The sequence below is a fragment of the Terrapene carolina genome, unplaced genomic scaffold, assembly GCF_002925995.2.
Source record: "Terrapene carolina triunguis isolate 2854851 unplaced genomic scaffold, T_m_triunguis-2.0 Scaffold131, whole genome shotgun sequence".
In the NCBI taxonomy this organism is placed as follows: Eukaryota; Metazoa; Chordata; order Testudines; family Emydidae; genus Terrapene; species Terrapene triunguis.
Window position 1 is genome coordinate 9,615,350 of NW_020664482.1, and position 21,448 is coordinate 9,636,797.

At 41.4% G+C, this 21,448-nt stretch overlaps 1 protein-coding gene across 2 annotated transcripts in view; it reads left to right on the plus strand.

Moving 5' to 3' along the window:
- Positions 1-21,448, plus strand: part of AFF2 (AF4/FMR2 family member 2) — a 394,994-nt gene that overhangs the window by 310,818 nt on the left and 62,728 nt on the right. For both annotated transcript variants that reach the window (XM_026652958.1, XM_026652959.1), the window contains one exon: positions 2,445-2,482. In XM_026652958.1, coding sequence (XP_026508743.1) covers positions 2,445-2,482 — 38 coding nt within the window. The remainder of the gene's footprint in view (positions 1-2,444; positions 2,483-21,448) is intronic.

Consider the following 21,448-nt stretch of genomic DNA (forward strand, 5'->3'; position numbering starts at 1 on the left):
TGAGATTTAGTTTAGATTTACACAGTAGTGTTACAGCGCAGCTATAGGCTAGCTAGACTGATCATGAGAATTGTTAGACTGCAGTCAGAAAGTAGACTTCTGCTTGATAAAAGAGAATTTGTAACCTTTTAAACACTTTTAAGTATCAGAGGGGTAGCCGTGTTAGTCTGGATCTGTAAAAGCAGCAGAGAGTCCTGTGGCACCTTATAGACTAACAGACGTATTGGAGCATGAGCTTTCGTGGGTGAATATTCTATAAGGTGCCACAGGACTCATTGCTGCCTAAACACTTTTAGTACCTCAGGAGGAGAAGATAGAAACTTGAAATTCAGTAGTCCACTGAAAATCCATTTAATAGGCTCAATTATAAGATTTTAAATAAATAGTTTGTACACACATACACACTTTTCTTTTATTAATGGGGGTTCTTTTGTTAAACAGTGTCCTTTTGGCCCTGAACATGTGCGCATCAAATAGATTGAGTATATTTTGGAGGGTGCCTATGGAGTGAAGCAAGACTCACACCAGCCAACTGACCACTTCATGAGGCAGGGATGCAATCATAGAAACATAGGTCTGGAAGAGACCTCATCATGTGTTTGCACAATGGGTCAGAATTAAGGTTAACTTTCGCATTTCCTGAGTTCTGAGTGCTTCACTGAGCAGCCTTACCATTCTTTTCACCTAGTTGGTTTGATTAATATTCATTTACTTGCTTACTGTCTTGTTTGTTTATGTTGATTTCACTGTATAAATATAAAACAAATGCTTCTCCCAGGCTCTACCGACCCATAATAAATAATGTAAAACGTAATCTAAGACACAAAGAGCAAGCCTTTCTCTGCACAAAAGGAGCCAGTCCATAAAACTAATATTTCCCCATTTCAGATCTCACAAACCTTAATTCCTTATCTCATGTAAAAAATCAATGGTTTGGGATGTTGATGGATTTAAATGTGGATCTCCCTACTACTGGGGAGGGGGGATTTTTTTTTTTTTTTTTTTTTTTGTGCAAAATTTCTGGTCCCACTGATGATGTCATATAACAACCTATTCTCACAAGATTTGTAGCCCAATATTGCAAGTTCAGGGGATTCGCTTCAGAGTTGAGGCCAATTTAGACAGAAGATCTAATCCTTTTGTCCTTATCTGAACATTTTGAATATCACTGGGAATTTTTACGAAGGAATATATTTTTCCTTGTCCCTGAATGAAGCAAAGGTTACAATATTTCACCCAAACACCCTTAACCCTTGTGCATCATCACCAGTTTTTCTGGCTTTATTTTGTTTCCTGAAATATACTAAAATGCAAGTAAGCACGAAAGCTTTCTATAGTGTAATGGGTTTATGGATCAGTCACCTTTCAATCTCCATTTCAGTGCTACAGTACACGTAATCTGACTAACGGTTTGACTCCTTTCCCCATTTAAAACTGATAGCCTAGTACTTCAAATACTAAAAAGAATGCTCTAAAATGATTTGACAGCACTAATTTTGTCTTAAGATAATATTTCAACCTTCTCTGTATCGCAATATGATTTATGTAGTCTATGAAATTCTGAGGGAATAAAAGTTTGGTTCAGATTACATAATTATGCCATAGAAGCATAAAAAAAATCACCACTAAAATCTCCAACAGCTTAAACAGTTTGATAGACTGTAGCCATTCTGCCATCAGTGCCCCCAGCTGTGTTGCTTAGCAACATTTTAATTCAAGAAGAATCGAAGGAGATGAAATCCCCGTGGAGAGGGAAACAGAAATAAGAGGGCCGTTGACAGATGATCTGAGTTGTTTCTTCTAATATACTGTGAAGATCACTGGCTCTTTTCATGAATGATAAATGGACTGTACACAGATCAATGGGTTCAGCAATAAACTGGAACCAGGCTCCATGTCTGAGGCGGTACAGGCCGAGAGGCCCAGAGATTTACTCATTTAGATGATTTGGAGTGTGTTTTCTCAAAGGTTTCACGAGAGGAAATTGATCTGAACATTTGGTCATCCATTGCCCTTTTCTGTTGTTGGCTAATAAAAATTGTTTTGGAAATAGAATCCGTTCTTGCCTTTATTTTTCCCCGTTACTGTTTGTGTTCTAGATGTAGGTAGTAACGTTGCGACAAACATGACCAGATTTCAAACCGGGAAAGGCAGTAATCATTCTGAATGAACGGTTCCTATACACTTTCAGCCATTAAAAAAATAAAGCATGATGGTATCTCAAACACCGGGAGGAATGTTTTAAGAGCTGTAACACGATTGTGCGGAAAGAGTTCAGCAGTTGCTATCTTTATTCAGTTGCCTACTTAACGATGGTAGCCTGCTTTGGTTTGCTTATTCCATTTCTGAACATCATTCTATTTTAATATTATTTTGGTTCCAGGAAACATTGTGCTTGATAATGTTGCTTAACTGTTTCTTTTCCCTCCCCCTTCTATTTATAGGCTGCCGAAAAGACAAAACCTAGAAACATTCCTGTAAAGTAAGTTATTTTTATATCCGTTGGAAAATTCAACTTTATTGAACTTCATGCAAACAACCACAACAAAAGGCCCACAATAGGGCAATAAAATAGACATTGGAACTCAAGTTAATCCATAATCAGAGCCATAAAAAATCCCCTGATCATCAAGGACAGATTTCGATTTTTCATGTGTCCCTCATGACTGCATGCCCTGATTTGTGTCCAGTTTACATAAATTAATATGTGCTGTCTATGAATAGCTGCCAAATAATATCATACTCATGTTCAGTACATAGTGCTCCTAGCCTGGGGGGGTTGCACATGCTAAAAAGATCATGTTTTTTAATTGCAATCCTTGGGAAGATCTGACAGAGGGGGAAATAACAGCAAGTGTGCCAAATGATTTCTAGACACTTGGGAATATTTTGCACCAATATATCAGAGCTTTGCCATCCTGTTGGTTAAGAACTCTCTCTCACACACACACACACGTATGTTTCTGTTCTTTATACTGGGGATCTGTGAAGGATGAGCAAGCTACCAGGGACCAATTTCCAGGGCATTTTATGAGAAGTTCTTAAATCTTAGGGCACTAGCAGCCACTCTCTACAGTATATCATTGAATTAAGAAAGTTGCTGTATAGACGTCCTGGTACTTTCAGGAGAGATGTGTTCAGTTAAGGGTAATAGCAATCAGCGGCTACTTTTTCTGCTTAAACAACATATACTCTAGTTTTAATGTTCTATTAAGTACCAATAAAACACATACTTCCAGCTTTGGTGGATGATCAGTCTGCAGTTTAACTAAGTCCCCAGGAACTATATCTTCCTATTATAGCCACTGTTTTCATTGCACTTTGCTGATCATGATGCCTTTTGGAAGTGATTTTCCTCCTAGAGATTTTTCTCCTAGAAACTCTGGGGGGGCTCATGAGTGGCTGTGTTTTGGGAGGCACAACGAAAAGACTACAGGCCTCACTCTCCATTGCCTTCCACCTTGGATAGTCATTTACACCAGGGCAAAATGAATGTAAAATGCTCATCAGAACAAGGTGCCAGGCAGTTGTAAATCAGACTCTTTATGTTTCATTTAATCTGATGAGAATTAGAAATGGAAACCAGGGGGGATATAAAAGCTTAAGGAACTTGTAATGAGACAGGGGGCCATTCATTTCTGAGTAACTAGGTCCAGGCCAAGCTGAATTAAAAATCTAGCTGGTGGTTGTTATTTGAAGTGAATTGGCTGCTCCTCTTCAGTTTCTAGAGGACAAGAGAAGGGAGTGGGGGCAGCTCCAACATAATATTTTTCATTCATGAATTTTTTTTAAACTCTCCGCTGGTGTAAGCTGGGGCCACTTCAGGGCAGTCAGTGGTGCAGCACCAGTTTGCAGCAGACAACGCCACTCCTAAGCAATTTGTACTTTACAGGGATGCGCAATTACGCCATCTAAAATGTTCGTTTCTTTATTTTGAGTTAAATCATTGCTTTCTGGGACCTGAAAAACATAGTAACATTTTGGGATGGAAAGCGGCCATATGGCCAGTCTAGCTCTCTCCACCTCCACATGTATATTTCACCCTGTCATATTTTCCCCAACTGCTTGTTTTAACTTGCCTTTGAATATGTTAATGATTGCAGCTTCAGTTAGTACCCTAGGGAGTCCATTATACATATTAATTACACTCTGCATAAAGAAGAGCTAAAGTATCTGCCTAGTATTTTTCAATGAAATGTAAGCACTTAATGTACCTGTATGGTTTTACCCTAAAACATTGCCTCTGAGAGCAAGAGTAAAATGGTATCTTTAAGATAACGGTAATAGATGTAGATTGTATTTGTATAAGCAAGGAGACCATATTCAGCACCGCAGACTCCCGTCTAGTTTTTAATGCCATCAGTGCTGTAGCTCTTTCAAATGTCAAAGAGAATTTCACTTGAATTTTAATGTTCTTCAGCTTCACAAAATAAAGTTAGTTGATTCCATTGTCAAAAGGGCTGAAAGCTGTACAGATTCCTTCTACCATATGTGACTTATCACATACATTTTTAAAAACACATTTCTGTTATTAAGACATATGCGATAGTACACTTCTGCAAATGTGAATTGCTTTTGGCTAAAAGCCATGCACTAATAAGTTGAGTTGAATCTAACGGCAGTTGACATCTGTTACAATATATATATATATATATTTTCTCAGTTGTCATTAATATAAAAATTTTCCTTGCGTTTATACTTCGCTGACATAATTGCTGTCTCCCAAAACCAGATTCAGAATTAACTCAGTTTTAAAGATTACAGTTTAATTCAGTGTCTGCAAATAAGGCCTTGTACCTGTGATGTTTTGCATATTCGTAAAGGTGCCACGACTAAGGTTTGGATGGACGTTATCTACCTGTTTCGTCCCCTAGAGTTATTAATGTTCCAGTTTTTTACTCAATAATATACCCACAGTTGATACGATTCAACATCGTGTTTTACACAGTGCGGATCACTGAAGATGGCCGCTGCCATTTATTCTATAAAATCTCTCTCACATTCTTGCGCTTTTTGAGAAGAGAAGCAACTAACCTACTAAAGTTTTATAGGCACATCAAGGCTCTTGTTTGTGCTTGTCTAGAGAGGTATTTAGACAAACTGGAGTGAGCTCCTTTAGTAGCTAAGTATGTGCAGGTGGCGTTCAGATTCACTCCTTTGGAATACATGCTCTGTTTTGGACAGCTACACAAGCTTTCAGTCAGCCATATTGCACACAGCAGGGAGAGCTGTGGAAACACAGCAGAGCGAGGGGAACTCATCTTTATGTATTTGTAGTATCATCCAGCACAACATTGCTATAAATAAGCATACTGAAAAATATAAAAAGAAATCATAATGCCTGCAGAATTGATCTTTCAGTGAAAATAATGCGGCTAGTATTTTAAAAACCCCAAACACTAAAAATAACACATCTGTCTGGATCAGGTACCCACAGGGCTCCACTCCCTGCAATATTCTAGTACCTTATAATTTTTAATGTGGTTATTATCATAACACCCCTGTGAAGTAGGGAAGAATGGTTGTCCCATTGGGAGCCAGGACTATGCCACTTGCCCAGGCTTAAACAGGGCATGTGTGGCAAAGCAGGGAATTAAACTCAGGTCTCCCAAGTCCTAGGCTCATGCCCTGTCCACTGGATCACGTTTCTGCTCTGTAACACCTTTCCTCTAAGAATCTCAAAACACTTTACAAACATCAGTGAATTAAATCTCATCCCGTCCCTGTGAGATAGCTTCTCGGCTCTCTGTGAGCTGAGGGGTGAAAACATTATCTACTATCTAACCCTACAGGTGGGGAAAATTAAGCCCTTGGAGTTTAAGTGACTTGACCAAGGTCACGTAGTAGAAGATTTCATAGAATCATAGAATATAAAGAGACTGTTATGCAAGAAATAATTTTAAGTCAGGACATAGCTGAAGCCTGGAAACTTCTGGCTCGTGTGCTGTGCTAGCGTGGAGGAGAAGAATTAAATTGCAGGGTTTGTTCTGATACCCAGCCCTTCCTGTCCAATGAATGAGATGAGGGTTCCACTGGGAGAGCTTGTGGCCAAGATAATGCGTAAACTGGGAGCCCATATTAGCCAACTGCATCTTAGGGAGGAAATCACAGATTCTGGAGGAATCGTGTTCATTTTGCCTCAGATCTAGTCAGCAACGACAAGGGAGATTCCATTATCCAGTAGAAATGAGGGAGAACCTGCAGCATCCAAACTTGTACGATCCCCAGAGATCCATGCAAGGGCAGGGTCATCCATGTGAGAGGCCTTCATCTCTTTCCTGAATAGGCTGGTTGCAATACCAGTGACTCTCCCTAGTCAAAATCCAAGGTGGATCTCCTCTTTGCAGAAGACTCCACAGGTCAGGTAATACAAACCCAGGCCTAATCTCTAAGGCTAGAGAGGCAAGGATGTGCATCCCCATGCCCCATTGTAGGGCAACCCTGTCCCCACCTCCTCAGTCCCCACAGCTGTAAGAAGTGGGGAATGGTGCCAAGAAGACAGTTCTGTGTGTCCTCTTCCACATGAGAGGAGTGAGTTCTGCATGTGGAGAGTCCCTTCTGCACACGGATTGACCATGACCTAACCCCAGAATTTGGCTCTTTGTGAATAATGGCTAAGAGATTTCTGGGGAAAATAGGCAGGTAAAAGAGTCCCTTGGCTAAAACCTACTATTACCCACGGCTTCAGAATAGAGTATTTAAGAGACAGATTACATTTCCGAAACTGAAAAATATGCTTACCATGGAAATTCACATATTATCTTAATTACTGGCTAGTGGTGAGAACGTTTGAAGGGAATACTTGCCCCAGGTACATTGCATTTGGCTTTGATTTCCTTCTGTGTCCTTTCTCCCCTAATCTTTTATGGCCTTTGAAAATCTTTAATGGAAAGATAGCAATAAAACTTTTCTCTAAACACCTGCATAAGTTAAGTTTTGCTCTAGCCTTAATGGTATCCAGATACCTAGACCAGGGATACAGACATCCCAATTCTTTCAAATGTTTCATTTATTTTCAATTCCATTCATTTTCCTTCACTAACAAGACCAGCATGAGCTTGTTAACCAGAAATGCTGGTAGTAGTTATTGTTCTTTCTTGTCCATAAAACTCATCTTCTGGTCATCATCCCTCTCAAGCTGAAGGGCATCCAACTTTACTTCCTAGGGTTGTCTTTCCCATCCAGTACACTGTAATCGGAATCCCAAACCCTTAAAATCCATTACAGAGGTGTCCTCTCATTTGCTAGTGCATTGATATTTCTTATGGCCCTTTCATCTTCTCTTCTGTACAGGATGGGAGTGATTGTTTCTATTGACTACATTGTAAAAATATCTATAATTTATCAGCTGGAGTGGCACCTCCCCCCCGGGATAGGCTTAATACGGCATGGAAGGACTGATGTCTTTTAGTGAGTCAAGCAGAGTTCGTGGGTTTTCCTGTTGATTCACCCAGCTGGAGGGCAAGAAGATCAGGCTCACCGATTCAGTTGTTGTACACTGAGTTTCTTTGGAACCATAAACAGCCCTCTGTGCACCAGCTGGCACCAGTGCAAGCTGATGGGCTATGATTTTTTTGTTTTTATCCAGTCAGGATAAACGTGTAGAAACCAATAGGGGGACAAGAGCAGTAGTGTCCCCATTTATACATTGTTGGGCGGTTGCACAAAGTTCTTATTTTTTATTTCAAAAAAGGAAAAGGCAGTATTCAGAATAAAACGGGGTGTCCTATTTATTGGCAACCGATTGGAAAATTGGCCAAGTTCTATTGTTATGCAGAACCTAATGGAAACATGTTCCTTAAAAACATCGCTAAGAATGTTACAATCAGTCCATTTTAAAAAACAACAACATACCTCTCCCAGGCCCAAAAAGTGCTGAGCAATTTACACACCACCACCTATTTAATCTCTTTATTTCCTAAAGCTTCCCTCCTGTTACTCTTTAGACTCTACTCCCAGCTAACTACAAAATGAGTTAGCACCAATTAAATTGGTGCTAGAAATCCCTCCATAATGCCACAGTCCCTGAAGTGTCCATCCACATTCATTGCTCAAAGAAACCCATTCATATTTATGTTTTAATACCTTAAGTCTAGCATGCAAAAGCGCTCAAATCCCCAGTAAAAATCCAGACAAAACCCGCTTACTAGCAATTAAAAGAAGAGATACGTAGGCCCTGACTCTGCAATTCAGTCCATATACACACCTGCACGTGTGACAAGTGAGGGGGAGGGATAGCTCAGTGGTTTGAGCATTGGCCTCTTAAAGCCAGGGTTGTAAGTTCAATCCTTGAGGGGGCCATTTAGGGAACTGGGGTAAAAATGTGTCTGGGGATTGGTCCTGCTTTGAGCAGGGGGTTGGACTAGATGACCTCCTGAGGGGTCCCTTCCAACCCTGATATTCTATGATAAATGTAATTGAACCAATTTGCAGGATTGGGGCCTAGATCTTATATATTCCAGCATGCATTAACATGTTAATCAGTTAAATAAAAATATGAAAGAAAATGAAAAGCAGTTCTAATGCACCAGACATAAGTAAACAAGGCGCTGACCCTACACACTGCCCTTTGTACATGCCTAGTTCAGTGGAGTCCTGGTCTATGACTAAGGGTTCCTAGGCACCATGTGGATTAATCCCTGTGGCCTCATAAAGCTCTTTGCAGGATTGGGGCCTAAATCATTACTTCATGAAAACCAATACACATGCGTTCTGCTGTTGGTTTCCGGTGGCTTATATTGAGGGGGCCATGGTTTTCATCAGCAGAGTGTGAACTGAAAAAATATCGCAACGGATTATTTTACTCTTACCCGTTAAAGGTTAGTGTTGGGAATGGATTATAAAACGTCGCTTTTAAACGGTTTGCAAAGAAACACACATATTAAATCCTTTTTGATTATATCGCGCTAAACCCTAAATACTGATTTTTATGTAAATTTTGACTCTTGCAAAGCTCCTACTAGTCAGCTATCCCCAGGTGGTTTTATTTGAGCTTGATGCTTCCCTTAGATCTTTTTTCCTTCTCGAGATACCTTTTTGCTGTAGTCCAAAAGTCGTCATGGCTGCTGAAAGATGTAGTACTTTAGACATAAAATAATAACTCTATTTAATCTTTTGCCTTTATTTTCTGAATTTGTTCCTCTGACACATCTTGTTAGATATATTTTTATCAGTCCAGAGGATAACCACAGCAGGGCTATTTTTATTTCTAGGGAAATGATGCATGATAACTGCCAGCAGGGCCCAAAACAGTAAATCGTCCAGTTCCAACCACAGAATGTATTAAAAGTCTGCAGCCAGTGGTAATAAGTTATAATTTAGTTGACTACAAGTTTGCTTGGACTTCAAACTGTACAAATGAGTCTCATTGGCTAGGAACCAAAAATAAAAAGTATTATCAAGATTTTCAGCTACCTCACAACAGGTACCTAGAGAGAGTGCACATTTTTCAAAAGATTGCAATACATTTTTTATAGTGAAATGGTTCCAACTTGATTGTATAATTTATAGTATTTGCTTACAAGACTATGAGATGAAGAGACTCAGAGAGCTCATTCGTCTCCTCTCTTTCTAATGTGATCTCACACCACAAATACTGAGGCTGGGTCTACACTACAGCGGGGGTCCGACCTAAGATACGCAACTTCAGCTACGTGAATACCGTAGCTGAAGTTGCGTATTTTAGGTCGGCTTACCTGGCGGTGAGGACGCGGGAAAGTCGACCGCTGCCACGCTGCCGCCGACTCCGCTGCCGCCTCTTGCCGAGGTGGATTTCCGGAGTCGACGGCAGAGCGATCAGGGATCGATTTTACCGCGTCTTCACTAGACGCGGTAAGTTGATCCCCGATAGACCGATTGCTACCCGCCGGATCGGCGGGTAGTGAAGACATGCCCTAAGCTCTGTTGGCCCCTTCTAGCTGCAAAGAGCCCTGCCACTCCCAGGCTGGAGAAGTTCATGGGCCAGATTCAACAGGCCAAGTTCTGATCTTCTTACTCCCACAGATAGTCTCATTGATCCCATTGCGACTACTTTACTGAATCAAACAAGCAGGGTTTGGCCCAGTAACTTGGTAACAAATTAGGAATCAGTAAGGCTACGTTTTAGTCAAGGGTATTTTTAGTAAAAGTCATGGACAGTAAACAAAAATTTCTGGCTCTGACCTGTCCATGACTTTTACTAAAAATACCTGTGACTAAAACTTGGGCGGGGGGCTGCGGGTGCTCGGAAGGGGGTGATCTGGGGGCGCCGTGGGTGCTGGGGGAGGTGGCCTGGGCCCGGGCCCCCCGCTGGTGCAACTCCTAGGTGGTGGAGGGGCACAAGTGCCTGCAGCCGCAGCTCCCATTGGCCGGGAACTGCAGCCAATGGGAGCTGCGGGAGCAGGGCCTGTGGGCACAGGCAGCACGCGGCACGGAGCCCCCCGCACCCCCCCGGCCCCTCCACTGCCTAGGAGCTGCAGGGCCATGCCAGTGGGATCCCCCCACCCCGAAATAAGCACCTCCTGCACCCCCCAACCCCATACCCCTAGCCCTGAGCCCCCTCCCACACAACCAAGCTGCTGCTGCTGACCCAGGGGCTGCCCGAGCCAGCATCAGCCACTGCAGAAGTCACGAAGGTCACGGAAAGTCACGGAATCCTCCGTGACAGACTCACAGCCTTAGGAATCAGTCCCACAAGGTACAGCGCATCCTCAATCCCAAATGATTCCGGGCCGAATCTTGAAAACGTTTCCTAAGTGTTGTGCTTCCTGCCATGAGTAGTACCGACGTCAGCGTAACAAGTAAGCCCTAGGGGATCTGTCCTGCAAGGACATCAGTAAAGTCTATTCCCATATGTAGACTTTCCAGGGAGGGAGTGACAGATGGATGGATGAAGAGAGAGAGAGAGAGAAATAGACAGACTTTAGAGGGAGGGATAGGTAGATAGATCCTCAGCTGATGTAAATTCTGAAGATTTGGACCTCTGGTCAATATTATTTTTAAATAGCTTTACATTTATTTAAACACCTTTAGATGCCTACTTTTGGGTGTTGCAGCAAATAACAGATGCTTTGTATGACCTGTGAATTTTTTGAAACTAATGCTTTGTGTTGGTGTACAATTAAGATACTAAAACAAAACAACAAATGCCAATATATTTGCAGAGAGGGCCAGATTCTCAGCCTGTGTAAATTGATGTAACTCCAGTGGCTTCAGCTGAGCGATGCTGATTAACTCTAGATGAGGATCTGGCCTGTATAGCTCAGACTCTTTCCTTATGTTCTCTGCTATGCAATTTTTTCCCCCTTCAAAATATTGCAAATTAAGGAATTAGGGCTAAAGCTTTCTGCTTGTTGCTCATGGAAATAGTACCATTGTACTCACATGGGCACGGGCAATTATAATTATGATGATTTGTTTAGAGCCATTCTAGACACTTTTCAGACGATGGTCCAAACACTGAGGAGTTAGTGACCTGAATAGAAAAGGAGTACAGGGTGCTGGAGCTTGGACTGGGGTGTCAACCTGAACTTTGAAACCCATAGCCCCTCTTGCTTGCACAATGTAATTCCATTGATTTCAGTGGAGTTAATTCCTGATTTACACCAGTGTAAGAGAGTGGAGAATTGACACTCATGACTTTTGCTGGGTTGTGACTCAATGTTAATATGGCTCCCCCCCCCTTTGTATTCCACTGAAGTGGTTCAGAATAAAAATGGCTGTCACTACTATAGTGTAGTATATGTTCAAGAGCAAGGGGCTGTCATGCAGCAAACAAAGCCTGTTACTTTGGCAGTCATTTAAGTAAATTAAAAGAAAAACAGGTTTATTTCATGCGCCTATTTCTGAATACAAAGAAAAAAAACCTTTTGATTCTAAGGGAGAGAAGGAGGGGAAGAAAAAATCCCGGTCATTTAGGATCGATGAATACAAAAGAAAGGCAAAAACTAGATAATGTTTCAGGAAATAACACTGCTACAAGGTTAATTTTGCCTGGTACTACATTTCCTAGTATTGAATTGCCTCATATACTCCCTCAGGGATTGCTCCTGCGCTTGCAATAATCGAGGCTGATTTTATTGGAAAATCACCTCTGGATGAGAGACGTACTCTAGAGGAAACTTTGTATGGGTACAAATAGGTTTTTGGTGCCAATGCCATGTTGCCCACGCCAGCGCCGTTATAGTTCCCAATCTGTCTGTGCATTCAAGCAGCAAATTCATTAGCAACCCTTCTGGCAGGATAGAAAAATAGACTTATTAGAGAAATTTACTTGGAATTGTTTTCGGGACTTGTTGGATAACAGTTCAGTAATCGAATTGTGCCTCCTTACAAGAGCATTACGTATTTTTATTAATAGTGGCAGGGAGGCTGTAAATATTACTTTAAGGGTGGTTTGTGCAAAACACTTTTACATAATACTATATGACTTGCAAAGATCATGGTTGAAAGGCGGGATTAGCATATTGAAAGTGTGGGGCTGCTTTTGATGTCTGGGTTGATTTTTATTTTCTGTTGTATGTCAAGGTCTTATTGAGTCACGCAACTCTCACATTACAGATGTAATGTTTATTCAAGTATTGGCTCATCCTTCAGACCTTACCAGCTTGCTGGCTTTTTAATTATAGAAGTGGGCTATATCTTGACAGTGTTGTGTACTAACTAAGGGACCGAAGTTCAGATATATACACTGGCTTCCAGGCCCTGTCAAATGGAAACTGAGCATATTGTAAACAGAGCACATTTAGCCTCCAGCTGGGAGAAGGGACACATGGAGATCCCATGTACTGGGGCCCTCTGCTGACCTTGGAATGACTTTGACTGTGTAGGGGCTGAAGGAAAGTTATAAAAAGGCTGATTCATACAGACAGGTGAGCAGGAAGAAAAATCAAGGGGATTGTCTAGGCAAACGGAGGGGAAAAAATTCATAAAGAGATCAGTGAGAATTCTTACACTCTCAAGGCCAACACCAAGCCCTCATAATCAACCTCCCCTGGAAACACACTGACAGAAGCATGAGCAGGAACTTTCGATTGCAGCTTTCATGTGAAATCTCTGCATATGCCTCCATTTAAAAAAAAAATTAAGAACTCTAAAGCTTGTTGTGAATTTTCCCAGAAAAAAAAATGTAACTCTGAGACCCAAAAGGGGTAAAATGTAGGACTGCAAAGGATAATTCATACACTCTGCTTGCTAATTTCCTGTTGCCGTGATTGTTGTTTTACTGTGAGACGTGGATCTCCAGTATCAATCATAGTAAGCTATTTAGACACAGAAATAAGTGGCATATGGCTTAGCACTTTTGGGTCTGGCAATCAAGTAGCAACCTTCTGCAGTGCAACTGTAGTTCAGTTCCCAATGGGCATCACTTTGATGACTAGATATATTGAGTTCCTTGTGTCATTCCAAGAGAGCAGAATCTCATACAACTTGGTTTTAGCTTCCTCTCACTTCATTTCAATTTTCTATAACCAGTGTCATCACATGTAACAGTTTCTTCATAATGGAACTTCATGTCGAATCAGATTTGTCTTTCATGTGAAAGAGCATTGTGAAAAGTCCTCTGAAATACTGATCCCTGGAAAAATTCTTACCATAGAAAAAATGGGGATAATTTTTATTTTAAGGAAGGGTATGTCCCAGAGCCCAAGGCAAAATCACTGCTGGTAACGCTGAGAAATATTTAGTGTTGCGTTTGGAGACGCTATTAGCATTCTTTACAGGACTTACATTGCTGCTTGCTGAAGTCATTGCTGTGTTAAGTAATAAATAAAAAATATTTGTGCATTCACAGTTGAAACCGAAACCCCAGGTTGAAATGTAGATCCTAATTCTTTGTCAGTAGAGTGGCGTCACAGGAAAATGTGACCCTGGGTTTTTAATTTACCCCTCGTGTCTCAGTATCACAGCATGTTAAATATTATTGTGCTTCAGTAGCAAAGTACAAATGCAGTGAGATAAAAAGAAAGCCCGCAGGCTTTGTTCATCACGCCTTACTCCCATTTTACACCATGTAACTTCACTGATCCCTTGTCTCTCAGCTGCTTTGTCTTCCCCTTTTGTCCCCTCTCCCAGCCCCCCCATGGCTGCTTGTGCGCATTCTCTCCCATCCACATTGCTGCTTTCCCGTTCTACCCCTCATTCCTGTCTCATCCAGGCTCCTTGTACATTCCCTACTAGCTACCCCTCCCTCTCTCAGCAGCAGCCAGCCCCAGCTCCACCCACCCTGCGGAGAGAGAACTGCAGAGGGAAGGGCTGGGACACACTTTTAAGAGAAAAGCAGTAGCCAGAGTGTATGGGAAGATTTGGGGCCCATTCGGCTACTGGGAGGGGAGCGCTCAGTGTAGAAAAGCTGCCTCCTGCACTGCCACAGATTCCCAGGATGTTGGCTGGGAGGCCAGTTCGTAGGGCAAGTTTTGAAAACATGACTGGCCCAGCTACACCAGCAGGTTTGTGGTGTGTGTGTGTGTGGGGTGGGGTGGGGTGGGGGGGGAGGGGGATCAAGTCACCTTAATGTAAGATGAGAGAGAAAACAGGGAGGGGAAAGAAGCTGTAGAATGGGTAGCCGAGATTGTGCCTGGATTTATCAAGGATATGAGGAAAACCACAGACGGGGCAAGCCAGAAGAGTTCCACTCAGGGAGCTCCCACGGAAACCGCAGACAGAGCAGGATGGTGGCCAGGAAAGGGAGGGATCTGATGGGAGGGCACTAGGATTGGAAGAGGAGCCACAGTGAGAGTGGAGATAAATCATCAAGACAGGAAATAGAACCCAATGTTGTTAATGACCAGACCACATGAATTCCTGTTTGACCCAATGGACAAGCTGGTTTTCGTGTTGTTCGGTTTGTCTTATCACCTGGACAATCCACATGCCCCTGTTGGACTCTTCTTAGAAACAGATGTCAGGTGGCGTTTGTTTGGTTTTCAATTTGCTAAAAAAACCCCTCCCTTTTCTATTGATATCATCAGTGCAGTCCAACTGTGGTTTGAGGTTCTATCCAAAACATTCCCACAGGAGAACCAAGTTGCCAGTTGAACCCTTCTGCATACCTTAGCCCTGAAATTTCTTAGGTAGGGGAGCCCTGCTAAAATACACTCTGATGAAGCATGTGCATTTACATTCATATAAGTGTCCCATATATAAGCAAATATTTCCCCGTGTGTGTGCACGCACACATGTCATTTGTGGCAGATGAAATTATATTGCAAACGTTGCTTTAAAAATAAAGTCTTAAGTTGCAGCCCTCATGACTAGATAGTGTGTGTAATTCTGCAATTAGCCTGAACATGCTGGAAGAAGCGTGATTGCATACAAATGTGTCACAGCTTTATAAGCATCACACTTAACTAAATGGGGAAGGGCAATACTGCTTTCTGGGTCAGATATCCAAGGCTGCCCATCCCATGGTTTTATTTCTTGGCTGTTTCCTACAATTTTGTGAAATATTTTTTAATGTGACAAAGTCACTTCAATTACACAGTCATTATAAGTTTTGCCAAGGTTGACTATGGATCGTTTTGTGTTCATTAGAGCACAAAATTAGAATTTTCATTGCAGCAACTATAAACAGTTGGCTCAAAGGAGTCAAGTTTTTTTTTTCTCATAAAATCTTGGATGAACTCTAGTTGGGGACTTCCATAGGGTTTTTTTTAAATGTATTTTAATTTTCTAACTGGCTTGTGCTGGGTTTGGTTCGCATTTGGTTTTATTTTCCCATATCCCTGGATATATTTCTTTTGCCCTGGAGGTTGAATAAGTGAATCTCTTCAAACTGATGACATTGCCACTCTTTGCACGAATAAGCAGGTGCAGTCAACATCTTCCTAAGACTGAATATATTATCCCCTCAACATCATCAGCTTTAGATGGTTCAGTGCCTGGCAGTTTAGACCCAATCAAGTTTGGAAAAGCCATAAACTTTCTTTGGGCAGGTATCTCTACTCAGGAAGGGCATTTTTAGGCATGTGCCTAAGTCCCTTTGACTTAAACACATGCTTAACTTTGAAGTGATTTCCAGAATCAGGTCCCCTATTCGATGGACTCACAAGCTTAGAATCAACTGGGCCTGATTAAGGAAGAACTTAATTAAAGGCAATAGAATTATACTGGCACAGAAATGGAGTAAGTTAGAGGAGAGTTGTGTCCCATGCATTTCAAGCAATAGATTAAAAAAAAAAAACAGGCTGGGATTCTCAAAAAAGTCTTAGGGAGTTAAGTGCCCAAATCATATAGAAATGTGGGTGCCTAAATCTCCCAGGCTCCTTTCAAAATCTCAGCCCAAGCTTTCAAAGGTGACCTGCACAGGTAAAGGATTAGGCTGTTCCATTCTTTCTTTCTGTAGACATATAAGATCTAAATGGCTTTCGCGTGCGGGGGGAGGGGCTTAAACTTTTCTGTTTGACTTTTACACTAATTTTTAGATCTCTTGAACCCTTTCGTTACTGGATTAACTCACTGCACAAACCATGTATCTAAGAATCAGTTGGACACTTAGTTGAAAATGTAAAGCAAAATGCTCAAGGTGAGTACTTACTACCCTACCTTCTTCCTCCTCGCTCTATGCCCTGGATTCCATCACACGCAACTAGAGGAGTAACTTTCAGCTCAGGTAGACATACACACACTAGCTTTGATAGAGCTAGCATGCTAAAAATAGCCATGATGGGATGGTCTAGCCACCCAAGTAAAATTCAGTCCAAGACCCTCAGTATGTACTCGAGCGACTAGACCATGCTGCTGCCCGGGCCTATTATTACTACGCTATTATTTTTAGTTGGCTAGTTAGATCAGTCTACCCAAACTAGAAATTACACTTGCAGATGCAGTGTAGATGTACCCTTAGGGTAGTAAACAGTTTGCTACATCTCTCCTAGCAATCCAAAGAGTATGCACTCTTCTTGGCATGTGGTGTACTCACGTTTTGCCACTGGGGTACCCAAGCATAGGTTGTTGGTTTTTTTAGATGTAATATGCCAGGATAATGTCATCCAGAATAAGAGATGTCAGTGAGTGTACCAATGGACTTTATCAGTTTATACCTCATAACCAAACCTGGAGCTACACAGAGCATGGACAGCATACCTATAGCAAAAGGCACATCTCGTCTTTTTAAAGAAATATCTTTAATGTTGTTATTTACTATTTGCATTGCATTCGCAATTAACCTACAATGAATGTAAACGATAGAAACATCAAAGTTCGTGCATCACAGAGGGTGCTTTAATTATATAATTTAACTTTTGTATATTTATTTTCTTATAATTACATAGTAGTACATGTACTAAAGTATATTTGGTGAAATCTCAATAACATGGGGCCTCATTAGACCATGGTTTTATTAAACCTTTGCTGTGTGTGTATATGCACATGCATGTGCAAATTATAATGTACAGATTAACACATTGTGGATTGGTGGAGTTTTGCTGTGTGCAGTAGGGAATTTTGCTTCAAGCTGCATATAAAAGTTTGATTCAGAAACTCTTCCAAATCCTATCATTTTATACTGGCTGGTATAAATTAGCAAGCTAAAAAATCTAAATATATTTGTATAAAATGTCTCTCAAAGGAGATGACAAGACAGACAGACACAGTGAAATATGAGTAGTGTGTATAAAATATCATTTCTGCAGGCAGGTTAAATATAAGTCAGGGAAGGTGAAGAAAAACCCTTCAGCTGTTAAAATGTATTTATTGTTTGCACTCGAGAATTTTTTTAAAGTGCTTTTAGTCTGTAAAGAAATTGGTAAAGCCAAGCATTCCCTCCTCACTGAATGTGATAATTGCTAAACTCAAAAATAGTGGCTTGCTTGCATTAATGTGCTCAGTGGTCTGGTGGAAATCAGGAAAACGACAGGGCGGGGGAGGCAGCCTTCCTCATTTATTTATTCTGGAGAAATGGTGCCCATTAATCTATCATGAAAATGGAGAATTAAAAGGGAAGGAACTACAGTTGAGAACTTGGCAGTTGCTTGCAAACACAGATGGACTTGCAGTATTTCAAGATTTTCCAGTCTTTTGTTGTTGATAGCAACATTAAATATGGTCCTTGTATTCCTAGTGTTTATCTAGAATCTCCATAGAAAAATAATTGTGTATATTTTGGGTTGCTCAATTCCCTTTCAGTGTATTTGCGTAAAGTTTTTAACCTTAAATGCAAACTTCGTACACTGCTTACTTTCTACAGTATAAAAGGCCGGGTTGAGACCATGTATCCAGACAAAGGGGAAAAGAAGAAAGGTTAATCATTTGGATTGTTGAACAATGACTGTAGATTGTTAGTCAACTTGAAGCTCCTATCCTTAGAGATTGTAATCTGTGTGGTTTATGGCCCTTTTTCCCAGCCCGCAGTCCTCATGACCTACGGGAGGATTACCCCTTTGATAGGCTGTGGGAGGCGTGTCTGTTCATTATGTAACTTCTAGTAAAAAAATGTAGGGCCAGATCCTCAGTTGGTGTAACTCACCATAGCTCCATGGAAGCTGAAAACCCAGCCTGAACTACATCTCCATTCTTGGGAACAGGGGAAGGAGCTAAAACGGGGTGTCATCTTCTGCTACCTATCTATGTGTATGGAGAACATTTTGCTGTGTCGTGTAAGACCAAATGGAAACAGTCTGTGTAGGAAATCACTGCGTAATTTTTGAGAATTTGACTCAGAATTTCTCCTGCATCCAAGTAGGCAGTGTAATGGCAGTTTGTCCCTGAATGGAAATAGTCTAAAACTTCTCCAATGAAATATTGCAACACTGTACAATCCAAACTATTTATAGGACAAGGACATCTTGGGCAGACATCCCAGGTGCCTTATATTAAAAATCAGTAAAATCAATAGAAAGAACAACAACCTGACTCAGCCATATGACAAATTAAAATGAAAACTTTTAATCTTGTTCCCACAAAAAGAAATCTGAGAGCGAGTGCTTCACTGAAAACCCTCCGTGCAAGGGAGAAGGGAATCTTGCAAAGGAATCCATGTGAGCAGACCTGGAATGCACATGAAGTACCATGGAAGGCCAGGGGACTGTTAGGGTGCAAATGTACACCCATGTGGGTCATTTTGGAGGATCAGGGCCTAAACAGGGATCGGCAACCTTTGGCATGCGGCCCATCAGGAAAATCTGCTGACGGACCGGGACGGTTTGTTTACCTGCAGCGTCCGCAGGTTCAGCCGATCACAGCTCCCACTGGCCGCGGTTCGCCATCCCTCAGCCCGCGCCGCTTCCCGCAGCCCCCATTGGTCTGGAGCGGTGAACCGCGGCCAGTGGGAGCTGCGATCAGCTGAAGCTGCAGATGCAGCAGGTAAACAAACCGGCCCGGCTCGCCAGCAGATTTCCCTGATGGGCCACGTGCCAAAGATTGCCAATCCCAGGCCTAAAATCTCAGTTCTGCCAACATTTGCCAGTACGGTGCAACTTTTCCTAAGGAAGCAATCCAAGGACCTTAAAATACTAGCTGCTTAATGGAGGTATTTTCTAACAATGGTGAAGAATGACCCTCAAAATATTTTTGGATACTTTGAGCTCTCTCTTAAGGCAAGATGTTGCTTTAAGTGGTGGTCCCTGCCGATCCTGCACTTAGCTGATATTTCATGTCACTCCCATGAGAAAAAGGTTGGTCGTGTGGTTAACGCATTGAACTGGGACATCAGATATAGAGGTTTCATTCCTGGTTCTTCCACAGACTTTCTGGGTACTCGGGCAAGTCACTGAATCTCTTGGGGCCTCAAGTCCCTATCTGTAAAATATGGATAACAATGCTTTCTTTGTCTGTCTTGTGTATTGAGATCTCAAGCTCTTTTGGGCAGCGACCATCTCTTCCTGGGTGCAAGTTTTGCAGCTCACTTAATGAGACTGTGGTGGATTGCTGCCCCTTGCTGGTTCTATAATAAAAATGAGAAATAATAATGAGGAAGATTTTGGCAAATTACATGATCTGCAGTCAATTTTACAACAACAAAAAAGAAATCACCTATTAAAATGGTTACACGTCATGCAGAGCTTGTCAGTGGCGTGTAAAGGTCTGGGGGAATGTGAACTTTTCAATAATTTTGTGCAAATGTGAAGTTTTTTGGTACCAAATCACAACAATTTTGCAAGTATCAGCATAGCACTTTTCAAAGGCCCACTGCAGCTCTGATTGCCTCTTTGCTAACCTACTGCACAGGAATTTAATAAAATTTCATAAAATGCTTGTTGTAAATGTTCTTGCAGCACCCACAATTCTTTTGCTTTAGATGTTCCCATTTTGTCATGAAACCTGTGCAGAGTAAAATCCAAAAAATTCTCCCAACTCTACATGACATTTACCTGAGCGGTGCAGATCCTAGAAAGCTGGCAGGGATCGTTCAAAAGAAGATGGAAGTGGCCAAAACCAAACCAAACAAACATTCTCTGCTAGACCAAACAATGGGCATACAGCAAGAGTTTTGTTGTGTAAGTTAAAACAGACCCTGGTCAGCTCTAACTTGCATGATCCTCACTTATACCAGATATTGCTAGAGGAATTTCTTCATTTGTTTAATATCAACAAGCAATTCATCTAGACTTCACTCAACAGTCATGTGCAATTATATCATCATTCGTGCACATTTTCCAAAACCCATCCACACACGTAAAACATAAACCAATGTATATGGTAATATATACAGATAAAATATGATTGCTCTTGTCATACAACACATTTATTTATATTCATTTCTTGGCAGAAGTCAACAATCTTTATTTATTATATTATTTTTTTCCATTTAATCATCTTCAATCCACATGACCTTTTAAAAGCGGCTCCAACTTTTGGTTGCATGTTGCCTAATGTGATCATGCATTCTATTGTGTGGCTGTCCACTACTGCTCATGTTTTCAATATTCCCATTCCTCACTCTCCCTTCACCCCAAAGCACATTGCCCCTAACATGATCTTTCAGGGAGACCACGCTGCTGTACCCTGTATGCAGAATATTTTTTTTTTTAAAAAAACCTCATCTTTTACTTATTTTTCCTCCTTGTTTGCTCAGACATCTATTTCCAGCCATTAACCTCAGTGAAAATTTACCAGAGTAAAGATGGCCCAAACTAAGTGAGGGTCTCATGATTTGGCCTATTAATATTATTATAGCAAAACTATATAGCACCCTTTTTACTAACTAGGAAGATTCATGGTGAATTTGACGGAATTTCTGGGTGGAAAATAAACACAACTTGGCTCCAGACTATGTAGGATGATCCGAGCCGTTTAGGGACAAATCCAAGTCTCCAGCACCAAGCCCAAATGTCTGCTCTGGGCAGGCCAGAGAAGGGGAGCCAATTTCTCATACATTTTTACATGAATGCAGAATTACTGTCATTGTTCATGCAAATGGTATTTCAGTATCTAAAAACCCATTGCATTCACGGTGGTAATTCCACATTCACATGCAGGGCTCAGACAAGCAAGGATTTTTGTGTACCAGCCCTGGTCCTCCTCCTTTGAAAAT